This window comes from Centroberyx gerrardi, chromosome 10, assembly GCF_048128805.1.
Source record: "Centroberyx gerrardi isolate f3 chromosome 10, fCenGer3.hap1.cur.20231027, whole genome shotgun sequence".
Classification (NCBI taxonomy): domain Eukaryota; kingdom Metazoa; phylum Chordata; class Actinopteri; order Beryciformes; family Berycidae; genus Centroberyx; species Centroberyx gerrardi.
Genome location: NC_136006.1, coordinates 2,469,235 through 2,491,064, shown reverse-complemented (window position 1 = coordinate 2,491,064; position 21,830 = coordinate 2,469,235). Strand labels below are relative to the sequence as shown.

Below are 21,830 nucleotides of genomic sequence, written 5' to 3'. Positions count from 1 at the left end.
TATGGTAGCATATCACATAACAAAACACAGGTACATCTCTATACAGCACATAGGCTAGAGCTTCACAGTTTCAACAAAAAGAGGAGAGATTAAGAAACAACAACATACCGACAAACAAACTAAAAACATAGTAAAGAATCTAAATAATAATAATAAATAAATACATAGAAGGGGAGGAAAATATATAAAGAAATAAAAGAAAGGGGGAGAGAGAGAAATAAAAAAAAATGGGGGGGTATTAAGTAAGTTATGATAAAAAGAGGTTGTGGTGTAAGTATACAAAGGTCAGATAGGTAGATGGGGTCAAGGTCAATATTAGATCAAGAGGGGAGAGATAGAGGTTTACACAGGAAGTGTTATTAGGTATATTCTGAAAAGGGCTGGGTAACGAGCCTCGTAGGGTATGTTTGATAGTTAATCTATGGTTAATCTATCTACATGAGTTTATTAATATTCCATTTAAGCGCACAAATGAACAAAAGCGCACAGGTGAGCAAGGGACGAATACCCTGCAGCTATGGAAGACCTTTCCCCACTGTTACCAGTGATACCAGTTTAATAAAGTGGTTTAACAAACATCTGTCTGTTTTGTACTGAAGATCTGTGTGTGTGCTGCCTTTCGCATTTCGGACATTGGACTGTTGAAGAGCCATCATTCGTCTCCATTTTGAGCTGTCAATCATTTTGCAGGAATAGGAGCTCACTTTGTTTCACATCTTCAACCAAACTCTTCCTTTAGCAACAAAACAAGCTGCAGCCTGCCTGCATCCACACAAAACTTCACTTAGTCATTTGATTATGTGTCCGGCAAACTGAGTCCAAGCCAGGCCAGAGCGCTTAGAGAGTCAGCACAGATGCATATAGGTAAATAGTGGTATAGTTATATATTTATATAGTTATATATAGTTATATATTTGCCACACGGCACTAAACATTTGCCTGAAAACAGACATGTGAAGGTAAAATGTTCACAAGCTTGACCGGTGAAACGTTCAGCTTCACTATCTCACATCTGCTGTTTATGTCTCACATTCACTTTGAAACGGACCATAATTTATATCCATAACCAAGAGGGTGGTGTCTGCCAAGAACACACACACACACACACACACACACACACACACACACACACACACACACACACACACAGAGAGAGAGGGGTGCTCTGCAGGACATATAAACCAGGCTTACATGCATCATGATACGTAATCTACATAACTATGTCTTACACAACGCGTATTACACCATCTCTCTCTCTCCCACACACAAGTATGCTCTCTCTCTCTCCTTTTCACTCTCACCCTCTTTTTTTTGCACACACACACACACACACACACTAGGCTTACATGTTTACATATCTCGCCTTTGCATGATAAGCATCTACATATCTCTGCCTTACAAAATATGTAGTACACACACACACACACACACACACACACACACACACACAGCAACACGTAACCTCCCCCCCTCCTGTGAATCCCATGGGAGTTCTGCCACACATTCTTGAGTGTACACTTCATTCTAGCTGTGTTTCAGAGCCGCTCATGGCCAAATAAGACTAAAAGCTTGCTCACCGGCCGGTTACTGTACACACACACACACACACACACACACACACACACACACACGACTGCAGTGGGATTTACACACAATGCAATAAAAAAAACAGAGGATTTTTAACTCCGTGTGGCCTGGATGGAGCCTAAATATTTTTTAATATGTGTAAGACAGCTTCTCATAGCAGTGATGGATGACATAGTTTTTACATAGGCATACAAAAATGTAACTCTTCCTGAGCCGGTGCTGTGTGCCGACAAACTTTTCTCCAAACTGATCTGTAATGTTTCACATGTTGTAAACAGGTGGGGAAAAAAGTCAATATATAACAAATTACTCTCTCACTTTTTTTCACCTATTTACAATTATTGGTAAACATATTAGTTTCTTCGTTCCATCCGAATAAGGAATATTATCTGCTTAGTACAAAGAAAGTAGCACGTTTATCAATAATTTTGGTTTGCCTATATACAATTATTGGTAATCGTATTATTTTCTTTGTTCCATCATCATCAGTTTCCTCAGACTGGATTTCGGTGTTCCACTTGTTCAGACTGGAAGGTTTAATAAACATAAAGAAAGAGATTCACTTCAAAACAGTTCAGCAGCAGGACTAGTTTTTTATATATAGTCAGAATCTGCTTTGTCGGCGTTCCTTTATGTGCTAGAAGTGATTTTCAGACTGTTCCTCCAGACAACGGCAGTGAATGGAGAGAGAAACAACAGATCACAGAATCACTGATTTTGGGGGTTTTATCCTGGAGGAAGAGACACAACACAAGACTCTACCAGAGACACACAGAGAGTTAATGCTCAGAGTCGTCCATGGAAACCTTGAGGATGAAAAGAGTAGGCATGAGTTAAAAAAAATCGAATTTACCTAAGCATGCACATGGTTGGATTGTAATGAAACTGGAAAACATGACTTCAGAAATGTAGACTAACATGAGGAGTGTGTCACAGCTGAACGTGGTGAAGGAGGCTACAGTGATTACTGCTGATGTGACACAGATAGCATCAGTAGAGACTTAAGGTTAAGGACTTGAGTCACGCTTTCCCAAAGTAGAGGAGTTAGTTAGCCAATCAGAGCAGAGATCGACAGAAACAAGCTGATGTATCACCATGCTGAATACAGGAATAATAAAACTGTTTTGTCATTTGCTTTTTTTTGTCTTGAGATCGAGGCTTTTGAAGCTTCGTCACTGAAATGTGTCGTGATGCTGATCGCTCACTCGGGTGAAAATGGTTTTAAAAGTCAGCAGGTGAGTCAAAAACAGATCACAGACCAGGAAGTGAGTTTTAAAGGCAGAGACCTCAGCAGCCGGTCGCTGACTCGTTGGTATTGATCCACAGCTGATCAACCCCCTGCAGAGAGAGGATGGGGCAGTGAAGTCTGACCTGACGCTCCTTTAAAACACGTTCAGGGAAAAACATTCTGTTCCATCTGAGCTTTTCATCGCTGGACGGCTAAATATGGGCAAACCACATCAGTGTGATCTTCAAACAATGACATGATTACATATGGCTGTAAAATGTGTGTGTGTGTGTGTGTGTGTGTGTGTGTGTGTGTGTGTGCCCAGCCCAAAAGCACAGAGTGGCCTGTTCCTGTTTGTGTGATCCAGCTGTGATGAAACGACTGGCAGTGGATCAGAGTCAGACAGCTGCTGCCTGCCTGCTCCGACATGTCAAGACACTTGATCTCCCTGCAGGGATCAATACAGCATCACACTGTTAGCCATTGATTTTATTATTATTATTATTATTATCATTATTATTATTATTATTATCATTATTTGTAGCAATACTAGTACACTCATAAAAAGGATGTGTCATTTTTAACACGTCTGTGTGTCTCCTGTGGGACGATAATAAACATATATTAACGTGTTGAAATGTGTTATCATTAACATGTTGAAAAGTAACACAGACATTAAAAATGACACGTCCTTTTGTGTAGTAGTAATTAACTTATAATAATAAACTTTATTTATATAGCACCTTTCAAAACAATTGTTACAAAGTGATTAACAACAAATAAAAGCACAGAGTAAATATATAAAGAGACTAGTATCGATAAACACACCTAAAATAGTAGTAGTACTAGTAGTAGCAGAAGTAGTAAAACTAATTTTTATAGACTTATTTATGTAATGACTTTTTAGTATTGTTTTAACCTCGCTTTTACATCTCTCACCTTGTTTTATGCTTTGATTTTATGTTTTATAATGTCAAAAAACATAAAACATTGTCAAGAGCTTTGGAACTGTGCTTTGAATTGTGCTATATCAATAAAGATTATTTGTAGTATTAGTATTCTAGTATTTTATTAGTATTCTTAGTAGTAGTAGTAGGCTGCTGTTATTATTGCCATCATCAGTAAGTCATCCCCTCTGTCAGTTGTATTCTACTGAGTGAAACTGTCACATCTCAGTGAAACACAGCAGCTGTTATCACACGGTGACCCACCAGACTGAACCCACGGCCAGCTGCGGGTCCCCTCCCACAGTTTAAGAACCCAGAGGATGAAGTTCCCTCAAAATTCCCTTATTAGCGGCGCCGCCTGTGTGTGTTGCGGAAGTGTGTTCCTGAGTCTGATGCGGCGGAATCAACTTCCTGTTGTGGATCGGGACTCTGATGCGTCAAGCTGCACGCAACACACACGGGTGCCTTCAAAATAAAAGCGTTACACGTTGACCACTGCTACTGATCTTTCCAAGTTATCCAAGTATGTATAGCTGCAGCCTGGAGCGCCTCCAAATGGGCGGGGCTTCACTTGGAGGTCCCGCCTCCTGACTTTTTTTGTGTGAGAGAAAAAAAAGTCAGAATTCCGAGATTTAAACTCAGAATCGCGAAAAAAAAGTCAGAATTCCGAGATTTTAACTCAGAATCGCGAAAAAAAAGTCAGAATTCTGAGATATAAAGTCACAATTCTGAGAAATAAAGTCACAATTCTGAGAAATAAAGTCACAATTGCGAGAAAAAAACTCACAATTTTATCTTATTGAGTGGCCTCTAATCCTCTTCGTATTCCACTGTAGTCAGAACTCGGAGAAAAAAAACGACTTCCAACACGGAAAAGTGCAACAGAACGGTCGTTCAAGTCGGAACTCCCAGTCGGAAATTCGGGCAAAATTAATTCCGCCCGAGTTCTCTGACATAAACACAGCTGACGTCACAGCATCAATCTGTACTTAATAAAACTTGATTTTACTTGATATGTAGTTTTTGGGGTATGAAAACGTGTTGTAACAACTTTACAGTTTCCATTTGTAACGTCATTCAGTGACTTGTGCCTCGTTAGTAGATAGAAGTCTTTGCTAGCATTACTAGAGCATTAATAGCTACTGTTAATGTTAATGGGTAAAGACTGTTGTCCATGTTTTCCCGAGAAGACGCACTGGAACGCATTTAGATCGGCAGGTCGGTAATTCCAACTCGGAAGTATCGACCTCCGACCTCCAATGTAAAGCACCATAAACACACACCTGTGATTGTAGGCCCTATAACAGTTCATTCAAATATGAATGCACTAAAGCGTGATGTTTAACTGAAAATCACAACTCAAAGCAGTACTTATGTATTGTTAAGCTACTGTTCAAGAGCTATATTGCTTGGCAGAAAAATAAAGTGTTATTATTATTAATCAACAAATAAAAGATTTCTTGAACAATTGCATCCTTTTTTATCACAGCTGTGTTTTATGAATGAAATGCCACTCTGCTTGTCCTGCCCAGCAAAGCCTCTCAGCTGTTCTGACACTGCAAAACAACTTCTCCTGGTTTATTGCTTTATTGTTTTATGATCACATTGATGATTCTTTCTTTGTATTTTTTTAAATGTATTTTTGGCAACCCTGCATTATTTCGCATTTTGCATAACCCCATATGGTCATGAATATAATGCTGTGAAAAGTACTCTTTGTTTTTTTTAATTATATTTATTATTATTATTTACATGTGTATGTATTTGTTCTTTGCATAATTCAACAAGTACTCTTTGGTTAAGAAAAGCAAAATTATATTTTCATTTACTACAGATTGCACCTTAAATATATTTTTTCGCTTCAACCTTGTCGCTATTAGGAAATGTGCTGTGCTCGTCATCGCGGCTTTTATTTTGAGTCATAACCGGAAGTCTTATTCATTTTGACTGTAACTGGTTGGAACAAGCCTGCGATGACACACTTACACACTCTTACATACACACACACACACCCCGCCGCCGCTCCCTGGCTTGTTTCAGTGTCGCTGTCTGTTTCCTGGGATCAAACAAGGAAACGAACCGCCGATAAAAAAACGATTTTTACGTCGCCGTCTGTGCTGCCGCGCCGCCGGACTCTCACGCGCCGCCCTGCCGCTACACGGAGACGCGCTTTACCCGTTTAACACATTTACATGACGGCTTGTTTTGCTGTGGAGGAGAGCTCGAGCCCAGCCACTGCTGCCTGTTAGAAGAGAGAAGAAGAAGAAGAAGAAGAGAGGCTGAGATTTGTTTAAAGAGGTCAGCGCGACAGAACAGACGCCAGACTTTTATCTTCATCATTCACCGCCGCTGCCGGAGTCTTCCTCGGTCATGGCAGCGGGACAGAGGGGATCGGGTCTCTGTCTTCTGGTCCTGGCGTGTCTCTGCGTCCGCCGCGGTGTCTCCTTTAATCTGGACGTGGACAAGCCGTCCGTGTACTCCGGACCGGAGGGAAGCTACTTCGGCTTCTCGGTGGATTTCTTCAAGCCCAAAAACAACCAAAAGTAAGATTTCCTGGATTTATGATGATGATGATGGTGATGGTGATGATGAGGAAGATGATGAATGGTTATTTATCTGACCCGCAGCTTTCAACACGTTGGACAACAAGGCTCCTTTTATGGTGTTCCACTGTGGCACCCGGCTCTCCCTTAAAGCAGCACCTAACACTTCATTTATTCTCTTTTTATTTGTTTATAATGTTAGACCTCCTAATAAAAAATCACTATAATGTAACTGCGTGCCTGCTGTATTTAATAGTGAGATTATGGTGACTTTATGGTATGTTTATCTCCTATGGTATCACTATAATATTCCTATAGGGATTTATAGTGTGGCTGTGGTAATCAATAGTGAGTTTATATTGATTTTATCAGACGTTATGGTGCTGTTTCATTTCTATGGTATCATCATAAAATTCCTATAGCCTAGTTATATTTTATCTAAAATGATAGGATCAAAGGCATCAAGCTCACCCACTAGTTCGTTTAATCTCATTTTATTCTGTTTATGTTCTTATAGTGTTGGAACATAACCAAAAATCACTCTAATAATCCTTATGGGAGTTAAAGTGTGTCGTTGGTACTCAATAGTGAGTTTCTAGTGAATTTATCGCATAATATTAACATCAAGAAGGAATACAGACATTAAGCTCCTCCTTAAAACAACATCAGATAATTTATTAATTTCCCATTTTATTCTGCTTATTTGTTCTTATAATGTTAAGAAGCCCCCTAATGAAAAATCACTATGTAATTCCCACAGTGTTCCTATAGGTAGTTAAGTGGTTCAGTGGTTCTCAACGTGGGGTCCGGGGACCTTGAGGGGGCTCCAGGGGGTCTCCAGCAAACTGATGAATTGTTAAACTTCAGCATTATTTCATTTACAAGAAGTGAACACAGTTAGAGAATGTAGAAGAATGACTGTTTTGATCATAGTTTCTCTGTTATCTCTCTACCTGCAATACAGACAGTCATGGAGATTCTGGACAAAATCATATCTGACAATACAGATATTCTTAGATTTCGGTTCGAGAGACTAAATCACATCAAATGGGGGTCTGTGGCTTTAATGTGGACTGAATTAAGGGGTCCTTGATATGAAAGAGGTTGAGAATCACTGGCTTAGTTTGTCTAGTACTCAGTTCGTTCTTTCACATTTTGTCCTGCTGATTAGTGACACTGTGTTATACTCAGTGTGAGCTTTTCTGCTCAGTTTTGTTTGACTCTCATTACACTGACAGTGTCTCCCTACAATATCAGTCAGAAACAGATTTATTCTAAATGAACAGTCCAGATCCAGAAGCTTAAAGAGAGTTATTTTCTAGTTATTATTTGCAGTGTAGTCGGTGTAGCAGCTCCTCCACCTCTCAGCCAGCTGGACAGATGATCCAGCTGCGACTCAGTAGACTCAGTCGCTGTCAGCAGGTTCGTTCTTATAATTCTTGGTGTATTTTTGCAGCAGAGAAGCTGTGGCTGTCAACTCTTACCCAAAACAATTGTGCGTATACAGCGGCCCATATACAGTGCTTATAACCTATATTTAGTATAGGGATGCACCGATACCGATACTGGTACCGGTATCGGTGCCGATACCAGGCTAAAATGGAATATCGGTATCTGAGATTTTACCCAAGACTAAAATCTGATACCGAAAGCCATGAGTAACATGTAAGAAATAAAAGCAAACTGTCTTGATTTTATGCATTTGTGGCACATAGAAGCCTGTATTTCTCAAACAGTGGGAAAAACAAGGATTTTATCTCAATATTTTTGTCCACTGACCCCAAACTAAGGAAGTAAGCCTGCACTGTTCAGTAAAAGTAACGGATCGGATCGGTACTCAGTATCGGCCGATACTTAAAACTTTCATACTCGTAATCGGTATGGGCATTGAAAAAGTGGCATCTGTGCATCCCTAATTTAGTATGTTTATTGTATGCCTTTAATAACTCACATTTGGCACTGACATAATGAACATCATCAGTGGATCAAAACGTGAGTTTAGTCTGAAGCTGTTTGTGCTGACTCGGCAGGTTAACTGCAGCCAGTCTTGAGGTTCCAGGTTCAAACAGTCTGCTGCAGAGAGAGAATGGAGATTTTCCTCGTTAGCAGTAAATAGAGCAGATCTAAAGGAAAATCCAACAGACTTCCATCACTCCCCGTTCTTTATTATAGTCATGTTGTCCACTCCGCTTCCTAAAGATGATTTCTACTGTAAGGCCAGGATAGTCGATAGACAGAAAATTAATCTACTATAGTTTTGATAATCGATCAATAGTTTTAGTCATTTATCAGTAAAAATACCCAACATTTTCTGGTTGCAGCTTCACAAACACTAAGATTTGCTGCTTTTCTCTGTTTCATGTCATTATTAAATAAATACTTTGTGTTTTTTGGACTGAGGAAGACAGGTGAGAACAATGACCTTTGAACTTTTGAATACTTTCACTATTTTACCCACAAACTAGATGATGTAGAGGAAACTAAGGCTGCGTTCAACACCAGCATGTTCTGATCGGTTTATCTGAACTCTGCAGTGTTTCCTGCTTCAGTTCAGTCGGTTTGTCCAGGTGAACGATGACCTTTGACCTCTGGTGGCACCAAATAACACACCGAGAGTCTCAGTCCTCTAACAAGAGAACTGCGGTGCGGTTTGTTAATCCAACCGACTGCAGGAAACCACCCCGAAACACAAGGGATTATGGGTAGAAGGAGACGGAAAGCCTAGCAGAACAAAATGAAGTCTGGACTGATGCTCAGCTGTTTCTTCATGTGTTCTTAACTGGTATGAACACCACAGAAGAAGAGACAGACAAGTCCATCATGTTAGATAAAGTTACAGGAAGTCTAGTCTCTAACCTGCAGGATGACAGGTTCAAACTGTCCAATAAACAAGCTGCTTGTGAGTCATGTGACTTTTGTTTACAAGTCCTGGTTGGCTTGTGATTGGTCAGTTTGAACCCAAAAGAACCAAATATAAAAATGCAACAAAGTCAACTTTTCCTCTCCTTCCTCTCCTCTCCTCTCCTTCCTCTCCTCCTCTCTCCTCCTCTCCTCCTCTCCTCTCCTCCTCTCCTCCTCTCCTCTCCTCCTCTCCTCTCCTCTCTCTCCTCTCTCCTCCTCTCCTCCTCTCTCCTCTCCTCTCCTCCTCTCTCTCTCCTCTCCTCTCCTCCTCTCTCTCTCCTCTCCTTCCTCTCCTCTCCTCCTCTCCTCCTCTCCTCCTCTCTCCTCTCCTCTCCTCTCCTCCTCTCCTCTCTCTCCTCTCTCCTCCTCTCCTCTCCTCTCCTCTCCTCCTCTCTCTCCTCTCTCTCCTCTCTCCTCCTCTCCTCTCCTCTCCTCTCCTCCTCTCTCTCCTCTCCTCTCTCCTCTCCTCTCCTCTCCTTCCTCTCTCCTCTCCTCCTCTCTCCTCTCTTCCTCTCCTCCTCTCCTTCCTCTCCTTCCTCTCCTCTCTCCTCTCCTCCTCTCCTCTCCCCCCTCTCCTCTCCTCTCCTTCCTCTCTCTCCTCTCCCCCCTCTCCTCTCCTCTCCTTCCTCTCCTTCCTCTCGTCTCCTCCTCTCCTCTCCTCTCCTCTCTCCTCTCCTCTCCTCTCTCCTCTCCTCTCCTCTCCTCTCCCCCCTCTCCTCTCCTCTCCTTCCTCTCTCTCCTCTCCTCTCCTCTCTCCTCTCCTCTCCTTCCTCTCCTCTCCCCCCTCTCCTCTCCTCTCCTTCCTCTCTCTCCTCTCCCCCCTCTCCTCTCCTCTCCTTCCTCTCCTTCCTCTCGTCTCCTCCTCTCCTCTCCTCTCCTCTCTCCTCTCCTCTCCTCTCTCCTCTCCTCTCCTCTCTCCTCTCTCCTCTCCTCTCCTCTCTCCTCTCCTCTCCTCTCTCCTCTCTCCTCTCCTCTCCTCTCTCCTCTCCTCTCCTTCCTCTCCTCTCCTCTCCTCCTCTCTCCTCTCCTCTCTCCTCCGCTCCTCTCCTCCTCAGGTCAGATGTGTTGATCGGAGCTCCTCGGGCCAACTCGTCGTCCCTGTCCAGCAGCAGTGTTGTGGAGAGGGGAGCGGTGTTCTCCTGCCCCTGGAAGAACTCTGCCGCCTGCCAGCAGCTGCTGTTCGACGACACCGGTAGGACCGCAAACTCATTTAGCTCATTTAACAGCCGCTGTGTTTATATGAATACACAGAATAACCAGCTGTCCGCCAAGTGAAGCTGCTTTACATGAATAAAGCAGTTAACACTCGTCAGCTGAGCAGTTTCTTTTAATATATGAGAAAGAAATGGCGATATCCCAATAGAAGACTTTCAGGTGATGACACCCCCCCTCTGGCGGCCATCTTGGAGGTCCTCAGCTCTGTGAACAGCTGACTGTGTTTCTATCCGTCTCAACAGAATTGAACAGACGGTTAATTTCTGTCTGTTTCTGACTGAACTGATCATTTCATCACTGATCCATCTGATTGATTTAGTGTTTAGATAATGTCAGCTTGTTAGCTAGCTAACCATAGTATCTGGTCAGCTAACATCACTGTCTTGTTGTTAACACATCTGATTAGCACACTAGCTAACGTATCTAGTAGCAGCTAGTGTTAGCATGTTCACATTAACATCAGTGTTGCTAAATTAGCTTGCTGGCTAGTTAGCTAGCTAACAAAAATAGGGAAATACACAATAAAGGAAATAACAATTGGCAACTACTTTCAAAAGAAACACGTTTGGTGATGATTTGAAAAATAAAATATTTTGACAAAAAATTGGGCAAAATCCAAAACATTACATTAAAGCAAGCCTATAAAAGTGTATTTTAAGAAGAAATTCAAAATGCTAATACTGAATTAGCTAGCCTAAATTCCCCAGACAGGATGTCCCGCAGTCTGCAGTGCGGTGCAAATGTTTTATATCGTTGTGGTGAAACGTGACACGAGCTGGCATAACACACGAGTAGCTGAACTCTTTACTGGTTACTGGTAGGACAACACAGTCACAAATATTTACACCGACACATTACATCACTGAAATGACACGATGTACCATAACACAGCGCAGTATCGGCCTGCCTAATGGAAAGGATGTGATTGTCGTAGTGTGGTATTACTTTGTGCAGACCCAGCAGAAACAGACTTTCTCATGTTGTGTTGATCAGAGGTAACCAGGGAAAGATTTGTTGAACTCTGACAGTCATCAGACACGTTTGGTTATCTCCCTCCCTGCTGCGCATGTTGTTTACCGCTCTGCTGCGGGGCTTTTCACTCGGACTCCAGTCTGGAAACACCCACATCAGACCCAGTGAAAGCACAAAGCAGATAATTGGGGCGAGCGCTCGTTGCGGCGACAGTCTCACAGTTCACAGCAGTGTGTATTGACAGGATAGTAAGGCTTCAGCCAGGCCCTCTGCTGTTGTCTCATGTCAGGACCCATTCTGGAATGTGTGGCGGGGCAGGAGGAGTGTGGACACGCTGATCAACTCAAAATGTGTGTGTGTGTGTGTGTGTGTGTGTGTGTGTGGGAGCACTCCTATTCCTTGTCTTTTGTTTCTCCCTAATGCAAAGAGCAAACTGTCCAACAGCGATAACAGCTGAGTTTTGTTGTTTATTGTATTGAGCTGACAGAAGAGGAACAAGGGACAGAGAGGAGGGTTTTGTCTTCATGATGTCCTATAGGCTTTATATATATTGATGTATTTCATTTGTAATATTTTTCTTTGCCAAGACTTTGTGTGCAAAAGTGTCTATGTTTGTCCTTGTCTAAAATGGCTTACTGGCATTGTTGGCATTCCTCAATGAAATTTATGTTCAAAGTCGGAAGTTGGAAATTCCCAGCTGTAAAATAATTACAACTTCGGTGCGTTCCAGTGGTCCAAATGAGAAAAAACCAGGGGGAAGACATGGACGCTGTAAAATACTCTTCCTAACGCAGCAGCTAATGTTCTGCCAATGGTAAATGGCAATGTTGGCTGGCTTGTTAACATGGAGCGTTAGCAACTGTAAGTGCAACTTTGCATACAATATGTTGAACCATTGCCTTTTAATAGCAAAGGAAATCAATTGTAATAGATTATGGATGTATGATGAATTGAATTTGAGCAAATTAACAGTGGATCAAGGGTTCTTACAAAGCATTACCTACTGTAAATTACATTAATCTCTCCATCCAGTCCTGGTAAATGCTGTAATTTACCTTTTTTAACGAAGAGACTTGACTGCAGACTTAATGTTAACAAAAGCTTGTGGGAAGATCAGAGCTCTCCATTATCATTTTGTTCAATACAGCGAACTGATGAAGCAGCAACACACACTGCCACGACTGTTCAGCACCTGAACATCTGGTTTGTTGTGTGGTTGGCAGCTGTGTTGCAGTGTGTGTTGGGTTGGGTTTGCATGTGTTCTGGTTTGGTTTGGTTTGGTTTGGTTTGGTTTGGTTTGGTTTGGTTTGGTTCGGGTCGGGACAGAGACATGGGAGTGTTTTCTGCGCTGACGAAGAGGTGTGAGGAAAATAAGGACAGAAGAAGAAGAAGAAGAGCTCCGGCTGCTCTCTTTTTTCTCCTTTCTTAGAAACACTTCCTTCTTTGGTCAAAACGCTCCCATTCATTACACTGACACTCAAACCCATTTCACTTGGGCTTTGCTTACAGCATGTTGTTCCCTCCACCCCTTCACATGCGGAGCAGATGGACCCCCTCCCCCTCCCCTCCCTCCCACTGCCCTTCAGCAAGGCCCTCCGCCCCCAGCCGGTCCAGTAGAGCTGCTTAGAAGCCAGCAGACAGCTTCCTTATCACCATGACTACTTTGTAAAAAAAAACATAAAACGTCTCAGTCATCCCGACTCCCGATACAGAGGAGCGGTTTCCTGGTGTTTTATCAATAACGTCTGTGTGTGCGTGTGTGTGTGTGTGTGTGTGTGTGTGTCCCCACAGCATCCTCACATCCTCACAGAGAAGAGCCACTGGCAGCTCAGTCTGCCTGCTTCCTCTCTGACAAGCCGCAGCGCAGACAGACGGTTTCCCAGCGGAGGGATCATGTAGCTCAGGCTCATACTGAGGTGGAGCTTCAGCTGGCTGCTGTTACAGGACGCTCTCTCTGCCGCCTCAGCTCATCCACAGAGGAAGAGTTTTGTCGATTGATTTTATTTGGTAGATTGACATACAATATACCATGAGAGAGAGAGAGAGAGAGAGAGAGATTTTAGAGAAGAGAGTGTAAAAAAAAAAGATATTTGGTGGGGGAAAGAGGAAGACGGACAGACAGTGAGACAGAAACTTGGACAGAGAGAGAGAGAGAGACTTGAGAGAGATAAAGAGTGATGTGTAAATAGTGAGAGGCAGGGCTGTGTGTGTGTGTGTGTGTGTGTGTGTGTGTGTGTGAGACAGTAGTGTTTAGTTGTGTTGTATTGAGCCTGGTTGGTATTCTGTGGCAGACCGCTGCCAAACTTAGCCTTGGAGTCTGGGAACTAGTACACACACACACAATACACGCACACACACACACACACACCGCAGACTTACACAATAATCCCCTCCCCTACACACACACACACACACACACACACACACACACACACAGTGAAGATGACATAAAATACCACTGGAATGACTCGGCAACATGCACATAAACACGACTTTAGAAACACACACACAAAATTGAACATAGCCTCCGCCGTTGCTAATGCACACACACACACACACACACACACACACACACACACTTGACAAACCCCCGAGTCAGCAGCTATCTGCCCTGCTGAAGTGCCTTTGAGCAAAACACTGAAGTGGGAACCCTTCCGGCTCAGTGAGCACAGAGAGAGACCGGCCTGTGTGTCGGTGTTACTCCCCCTGACTACAATACTGCTGGGTCCCGCCTGATGGACTGGCCTAGTTATGTTACTGTGTGTGTGTGTGTGTGTGTGTGTGTGTGTGTGTGTGTGTGTGTGTGTGTGTGTGTGTGTGTGTGGTGACTGTTCTCCTGCCACAATAGAAGTCTTTGTTGTTGATTTGACCTAAAGCCTGGTCAGAACGTTACTGCACCAGAGAACAGAGAATTAACTGGAATTACTCTGTGTGTGTGTGTGTGTGTGTGTGTGTGTGTGTGTGTGTGTGTGTGTGTGTGTGTGTGTGTGTGTGTGTGCATGTGTGTGTCATATGCCTCTGACTGGAGAATGAGTGTAGTTGTGTGTCTGACCCTGATGCACCTCCAGCTATTGTGGGAGTTTTATGCTGTGACTCGTCGGCTCATGCGTCGTCCTCCTCAGGAATATTTTCTGGAGTTTCTGCGTTATTGTGCAGAATATAGCAGGAAGAGACCGGGGAAGAGAAATGAAGCAGAGAGGCAGAACAGCAGTCGGCCCTCACTGAGTGTTTTACAGCCTGAACTGTCTGTCCTGTTAAATGCAGTGTGTGTGTGTGTGTGTGTGTGTACGGCTGTTTGTTTGACTGACTGACTGAACATATGAAGGATGTTGTTTATGAGTGAGAATGAGCTGGAGAGATAACAAGCTATCAAGTGTCAAGGAAAGTTACTGACTGACTGACTGGCTCACTGACTGACTGGCTGACTGGCTCAGTGACTGACTGGCTCACTGACTGACTGACTGACTGACTGACTGGCTGACTGACTGACTGACTGACTGGCTCACTGACTGGCTCACTGACTGACTGACTGACTGGCTCACTGACTGACTGGCTGACTGACTGACTGACTGACTGACTGACTGACTGGCTCACTGACTGACTGACTGACTGACTGACTGGCTCACTGACTGACTGACTGACTGACTGACTGACTGACTGGCTCACTGACTGACTGACTGACTGACTGACTGACTGGCTCACTGACTGACTGGCTGACTGACTGACTGACTGACTGACTGACTGACTGACTGACTGACTACATTCAGATGGCTTCAGGTAGAGTAAAGGGGGAACAGCATGCTGGTTTGGTCTGAAGGTAAACACTGTGATTTCTCAACTATTCAAATAACTAAGATTATTTATTTGTTTATTTATGTAACCTTTATTTTACCAGAAAGTCCCATTGAGATCCAACTTCTGTTTTACAAGGGAGAGCTGGCCAAGAGGCAGCTGAACGTTTCTGTTTAACATGGATAGTTGGATGCATTACTCATCGTTTGGCGTTTTGACCCATTTCCAGTCCTGCACACACACACACACACACTGTGCCCTAAACCCCCACCAGGTATCCCATCATGCCCTAAACCCCCACCAGGTATCCCATCATGCCCTACACCCCCACCAGGTATCCCATCATGCCCTACACCCCCACCAGGTATCCCATCATGCCCTATGTATCACCAACCATGGAGTAGTGCTGCTGTTGTCGGGTTTGTTTGATTCGTCTCTCAGCACATCACCATGGATGTGAACTCCTCCCCTGTGTTACGGTGTAAAGTCTTCACTCCACAAACAGCCTAACAACAGACAGACAGAGAGGTCTGTTGTCATGGTAACCGCTCTCTTAAGCCGGTAACTAGCTGGCAGGAAGCACTTGGCATGGCGGTTTGCTGGTTCACCACCAAAATTACAGATCAGGGATGAAATGGCGAAGATTTATTGCCAAGCTGCAGGGAAGGAAACAAACCTTTTGGTCCTTAGGCCACAGAAACCAGAGCAGCAGCCAGACAGACTTTCAGCAGCCAGACGGCTCTGAGAACACAGCAGGACTTCAAACTTAGTGGCCACAGCCACTTTTTACCAGCAGAGCGGTGTGAATTTCCCACCATGATGCAGAACCCCCCCTGCTGTGGTGTCGGTGAGCACCTCTCCTCACTTTCTGTATCGTGTCCCACCTGCCTACAGCTGTTAAATATTGATCTGCTTCTTAGCTCTGTGCTGTAACTGATGTGACTGGATCCACCTTGTTGTGTATTTGGGTGATACACAACAAGGTGGAAAATGTCTCGCTTTCCCGCACACATATGATACATTATGAAGGCTTGGACTTCCCTGTCAGTTGACATTTGTGTGAATATTTAATCTTCTTCTATGCTCTGTTTGTCTGTTTGTCCCTCCAACTTTATAATTGACTTGTAAAGAGCAGCAGGGCGGGGCAGAGCGGGTCAGAGCGGGGCAGGGCGGGGCAGGGCGGGTCAGAGCGGGGCAGGGCGGGGCAGAGCGGGGCAGGGCGGGGCAGAGCGGGTCAGAGCGGGGCAGGGCGGGGCAGAGCTGGGCAGAGCGGGGCAGAGCGGGGCAGAGCTGGGCAGAACGGGGCAGGGCGGGGCAGAGCTGGGCAGAACGGGGCAGGGCGGGGCAGAGCGGGGCAGAGCGGAGCAGAGCGGGGCAGGGCGGGGCAGAGCGGGGCAGGGCGGGGCAGAGCTGGGCAGAACGGGGCAGGGCGGGGCAGAGCGGGGCAGAACGGGGCAGGGCGGGGCAGAGCGGGTCAGAGCGGGGCAGGGCGGGGCAGAGCTGGGCAGAACGGGGCAGGGCGGGGCAGAGCGGGGCAGAGCGGAGCAGAGCGGGGCAGGGCGGGGCAGAGCGGGGCAGGGCGGGGCAGAGCGGGGCAGGGCGGGGCAGGGCGGGGCAGGGCGGGTCAGGGCGGGTCAGAGCGGGGCAGGGCGGGGCAGGGTGGGGCAGGGCGGGTCAGGACGGGGCAGAGCGGGGCAGGGCGGGTCAGAGCGGGGCAGGGCGGGGCAGAGCGGGGCAGAGCAGGACGGGACAGGACTGTCTGTGTGAAGCTGTCAGCTGGAGGCTGGTGTCTGTAAATATGACTCAATAGGAACACAGAGGTTCGTTCCCATGTTCCAACATGATGACTGATAAGTCGTACAGGCGCAGAGGGTCGCTCCTACACTGGAGTACGATAAAAGAATATTTCTAGTTTTATTATTATCCTTACCTATTTTTACCTCTTCCTTTCTTTCTTCCTTTCTTCCTTCCTTCCTTCCTTCCTTCCTTCCTTCCTTCCTTCCTTGCCTTGCCCTGAAACTGAGTATACTGCTATTTAGGGTTCGACTGATTCGGGTTTTTGAAGACCGATACTGATATTTTTTGACTAAAGTTGCCGATAGTGAATCTTTTGTGCTGATATTCAATATCTTTAAATCTGAGATTTTTCATACCAGAAGAAAAAAAAAATCCAAGTATTCAGTGTTTTCCACCAGAGTTTTCTTCTCATCAGGGTGGAAAACCCTCTGAAACATTCAGAGCATCATGGGACACTAAAACTCTCCACTGAAACTCTTTTCTCAATTCTTTTAGTGTCAGCAGCTCTTTAAGACAGAGAGACCCACCACACCTATTCAGTGGTAATGGAGAAACTCTGGTATGCATTAGGCCATTAAATGAATTCATTTGCCAAGAAAAAAACGTTGTCGAACAATTAAATTAATAAATAAAATGTGCAAAGAACATAAAATTCCTGTTTTACAGTGTTTTTCTGCGGCTGTGGTCAGGGAGGAACCTTGGCTCATGGCTGATCTTTAATAAAAGACAAACATTAGCTCAAAATATCGGCCTAACCCTACTGCTGTGTGTATTTTATACTGCATTTAGAGTATACTGTTACATGTCTGTCTGTCTATATGTCTCTGTAAAAATATCTGGAAACGGCTTATAAAGAAAAGTAGTCCAGAGCGGAGCCGGCTGTGTGGTTCATTGGGAAGCCAACACTAATATATCTGAAAGCCAAACTAATATTTACCAAATAACGTGACTTCACCAGCACAGGATGTTTTGAAATTGAATGCCAGTAAAATACCAGACGCTGTGATTGGTCAGGAGGGATGGAAGATTGATATACCACACCGGGAAATATAACAAATGTAAATATCGCAGAGAAATATATTGAGGAATTACATGATTATTAATTGTGGAAACATAAAATCCACATGATTATCTATGATTAATAGTGCAGCCCATCAATCATCCAAGAACTAATTTTGCTATCATTTACTCTCAAATTAATTTCCACTCCTCCTTTTCTGTCTTAGTCTTACTGATTCATGGCTGTTGCCTTTCTTCTTCTTCTTCTTCTTTTACCGTAACACTTAATTGCTGAACTCGTATGAAGCATGCTGTGTAAACAAAGTCTTGGTGGGTTGGGAGGTTGAGTTGAGTTGAGTTGAGTTGAGTTGGTTATCAGTGTGTGTGTGTGTGTGTGTGTTTGATCCTGAGCCTGCAGGCAGCCTCACTCTTACAACACACACATCTGAGTCCAGGCTTGTCTGCAGGAGAACAGTGTGAGCTGGAGAAGCAGCCAGGGAGAGAGACACTTTATTACTTTCTTAGTTCCTTACTTTCATAATAATAATAATAATAATAAACTTTATTTGTATAGCACCTTTCATACAAGAAATGCAGCTCAAAGTGCTTTACAACAGAGAAATTACATGCACCAAGTGCTTCACATAAAACTTGATAATGATAGTGAGAATACTTTATTTCCTACTTTATTCAATCCAATATTTCATAGTAATTCGTTCTCGCTGTTTCCGATCAGAATTCCTACACAGGTCCTTTCTGTCTTTTTTTTTTCCTGTTTTCTCCTGTCGTTGTTGCCCGTGATCCTGCCACTGTTTTGCCTGGCACCTATTGCACTATTGCCTGTATCAGTTTGTTCACCACTGATTTTTGATCAGTTAGATCTGGTTAGGCTCATCCTCTGTAAAGTCATCTGAGACATGCTGTGATAAAGGGGCTATAGAAACAAACTTCAACTTCAACTTGAAAATCTAAAAATGTGTTCAAAAAATGGTAAATGGTAAACAGACTGCATTTATATAGCGCTTTTCTAGTCTACCGACCACTCAAAGCGCTTTACAATAATGCCTACATTCACCCATTCACACACACATTCACACACACATTCATACACCGATGGCGGCGAGCTACCACGCAGGGTGCTGCCGCAACCATCGGGAGCAATGTGGGGTTCAGTATCTTGCCCAAGGACACTTCGACATGCGGACTAGAGGAGCCGGGGAAAAAGAATTTGGCAATGTCTTGAAAAGTTGTTGAAATTATTGCAGAAAAGGGGAATCTGGGGTGCAACAGAGGAAAACATCCCAGAATATCAGAACAAAAGCTCTGTGCAAAACACAGAAAGCTGCACCAGTAAACTCTGGTGTTTTTTGCATGGCGGTGTTGCATAGAGCTTTTGTCCTAACAAAAGAATATGGGGGAAAAATGAAATATCTTTTCTCATTCCTGATACACACACACACAGTATGCTGCGATTTTACACGTTGTGATGTTGGATTCAGTGAAACATAATCTTCATGTGGTTAAATGCAGAGAAAGAGGCAGTGCAAAATGCAGCTGCAACCAAACTTTATCGGTATTATTGGGCTTATAGTTATAGAGTTAATTTCACACCCTGGACATATATATATAATAGAACACATTTATAATATACAGTGTAAGAATCAGCATGATCACTCTCAACATGTCTCAACAATCAAGGCAGCCATTTTGGTCAGGAGAGAATTGTAAATAACTTAAATTGACTCATTTTCCACTCCTGACACAATATAGCTGCTGTTTCCAAATACCTAAAGAACACTAGTTTACATTCTGGACTCGTTTTCTGTAAATTCTTCACTGTCTAGTTGATAATAAACAGATAATAAGCCATGAGCCGTCCTTCCACCCATCTTTCAGACGGTCGCTCTATCTGTCCATCTGTTGGCAGACTTGGAGACTGGCTAGTGCAGCGAAGACTATCAAAGCACTGGAGAGCCATTTATAGACACAGCTGTGTGTGTGTGTGTGTGTGTGTGTGTGTGTCAGAGGGGTCTGCTGTTATTTTTTCAGCTTAGTCATCCATTAGATCTGCACTCCCTCAACTCCCCTGCCATTCCTCGTCGATTCAGAAACACAGCGCTGGTGAAAACAAATCCACCATGTTGGGGGGCACACAAACACACACACACACACTTTTAAATGCGCAACGAAGGGGCACTTTTCGATTTTCGATTATAGTTTAAGTCCTTACAGTCAGAAAATGCTGATCCAGTTTGAGGTGGTGCTGCATTGATTTCCAATAGGAAGCAGCAGCAGAAAACCGGCCAAGCATCTGAGAAATGTTTCGTCTCTAAATACATTTAAAATCAACTTGAGCATCATTTTTCTCCCCGTGTCTGCTTCCACATTTGTGTCTGCTGCACTCAGCTACAGTTTAAATGACCAGAGTCTCGCGTAATTTATATCTACGTGAAATAAACGAGGCATTTTCCTCTACTGCCCACATTAGATTCTTCCCTGCGTAGACGAACCAGACATCAGTCCTGTGCTTTAAAGTGCTAAAAACAGTTTCTACTGTGGTGTAAATAGATCATTTGGAAAAAAAACCCAACAACTTGCAAACTGTCTGATGACACAACAGACACTTCCTCTTTTCTTTTTCCAGAAGGAAGCAAACATACAAACCAACACAGTTTAGATGAATGTGATTATAACACACTGATCTCCTGTCTGTCTGTCTGTGGGTTGACAAGGAATCACATTCTCAAGTCTCAAGGCCAAAATGCAAAGGCTGCTAGTGACGACTGAATGTTCCCGGTGGTTAAAGGAATACACCGTAGTTTTTTTTTTGATTGTTGTTGGTCAACTTTGTTGGTCAACTTAGCCGTTAAGTGATGAGAACATCACCAAAATCATCCATGTTGCCCCAGTACGTCACTGGTTCCCATGATAGTAGCTCCGTGCTAACACTTTAGCGTACACTGTGTTGAGTGATAGTAGCTCCGTGCTAACACTTTAGCGTACACTGTGTTGAGTGATAGTAGCTCCGTGCTAACACTTTAGCGTACACTATGTTGAGTGATAGTAGCTCCGTGCTAACACTTTAGCGTACACTGTGCTGAGTGATAGTAGCTCCGTGCTAACACTTTAGCATACACTATGTTGAGTGATAGTAGCTCCATGCTAACACTTTAGCATACACTATGTTGAGTGATAGTAGCTCCATGCTAACACTTTAGCAGACACTATGTTGAGTGATAGTAGCTCCATGCTAACACTTTAGCATACACTATGCTGAGTGATAGTAGCTCCATGCTAACACTTTAGCATACACTATGTTGAGTAAGCCAGTAGCATTATCTGAAAACAGAAAATGAGAAGTTGTAGCAGCTGTAAAGCTAAATTGTCAGTAATCTTAAATGCTGTGAGCCAGTCTGGCAGTTTTGTGTACAAAATATGATTCACAGCAGGGAATACTTATCCCTGTTTCCACGGGAACTGAGGGTGGTGGATAATCGGAAACTACAGGCAAAAATAATAAAAACCACTAACAACGTTTTATTAATAAAATGTCAGTCTTAATTTGGATAATGCTAGTTGCCCACTGTGCCTAAACATAGTGTAGGTCTATGCTAAACCGAGCCAACAGCCTGGATGGTTCTGGTGTCTCTGTTCTGGTATCTTAACTGGTCTCGCCTGGTGCGTTCCTTTAAGGTTTTGGCTTTAAACCGGACGGCGCCCGCAGAACTTCCCTCCAGGCATTAATGAACTAATAAACCTGTCTGTCTCTGCAGATGACAGGAGGAACTCTAATGGGGCTCAGATGGAGTTTAAATCCAAGCAGTGGTTCGGGGCCTCGGTGCGATCCGA

General features: G+C 43.8%; 1 protein-coding gene across 1 annotated transcript in view; it reads left to right on the top strand.

The window, feature by feature from the left end:
- The first annotated feature begins 5,775 nt into the window (after window positions 1-5,775).
- The window catches only part of LOC139931743 (integrin alpha-V), a 30,821-nt gene continuing 14,766 nt past the window's right edge, over window positions 5,776-21,830 (top strand). Inside the window, exons 1-3 of the mRNA XM_078286235.1 lie at window positions 5,776-6,305; window positions 10,262-10,398; window positions 21,755-21,830. The exon at window positions 21,755-21,830 is cut by the window's right edge and continues 16 nt beyond it. Of these exons, the coding sequence (XP_078142361.1) occupies window positions 6,133-6,305; window positions 10,262-10,398; window positions 21,755-21,830 (386 nt within the window). The 5' untranslated portion in view covers window positions 5,776-6,132. The remainder of the gene's footprint in view (window positions 6,306-10,261; window positions 10,399-21,754) is intronic.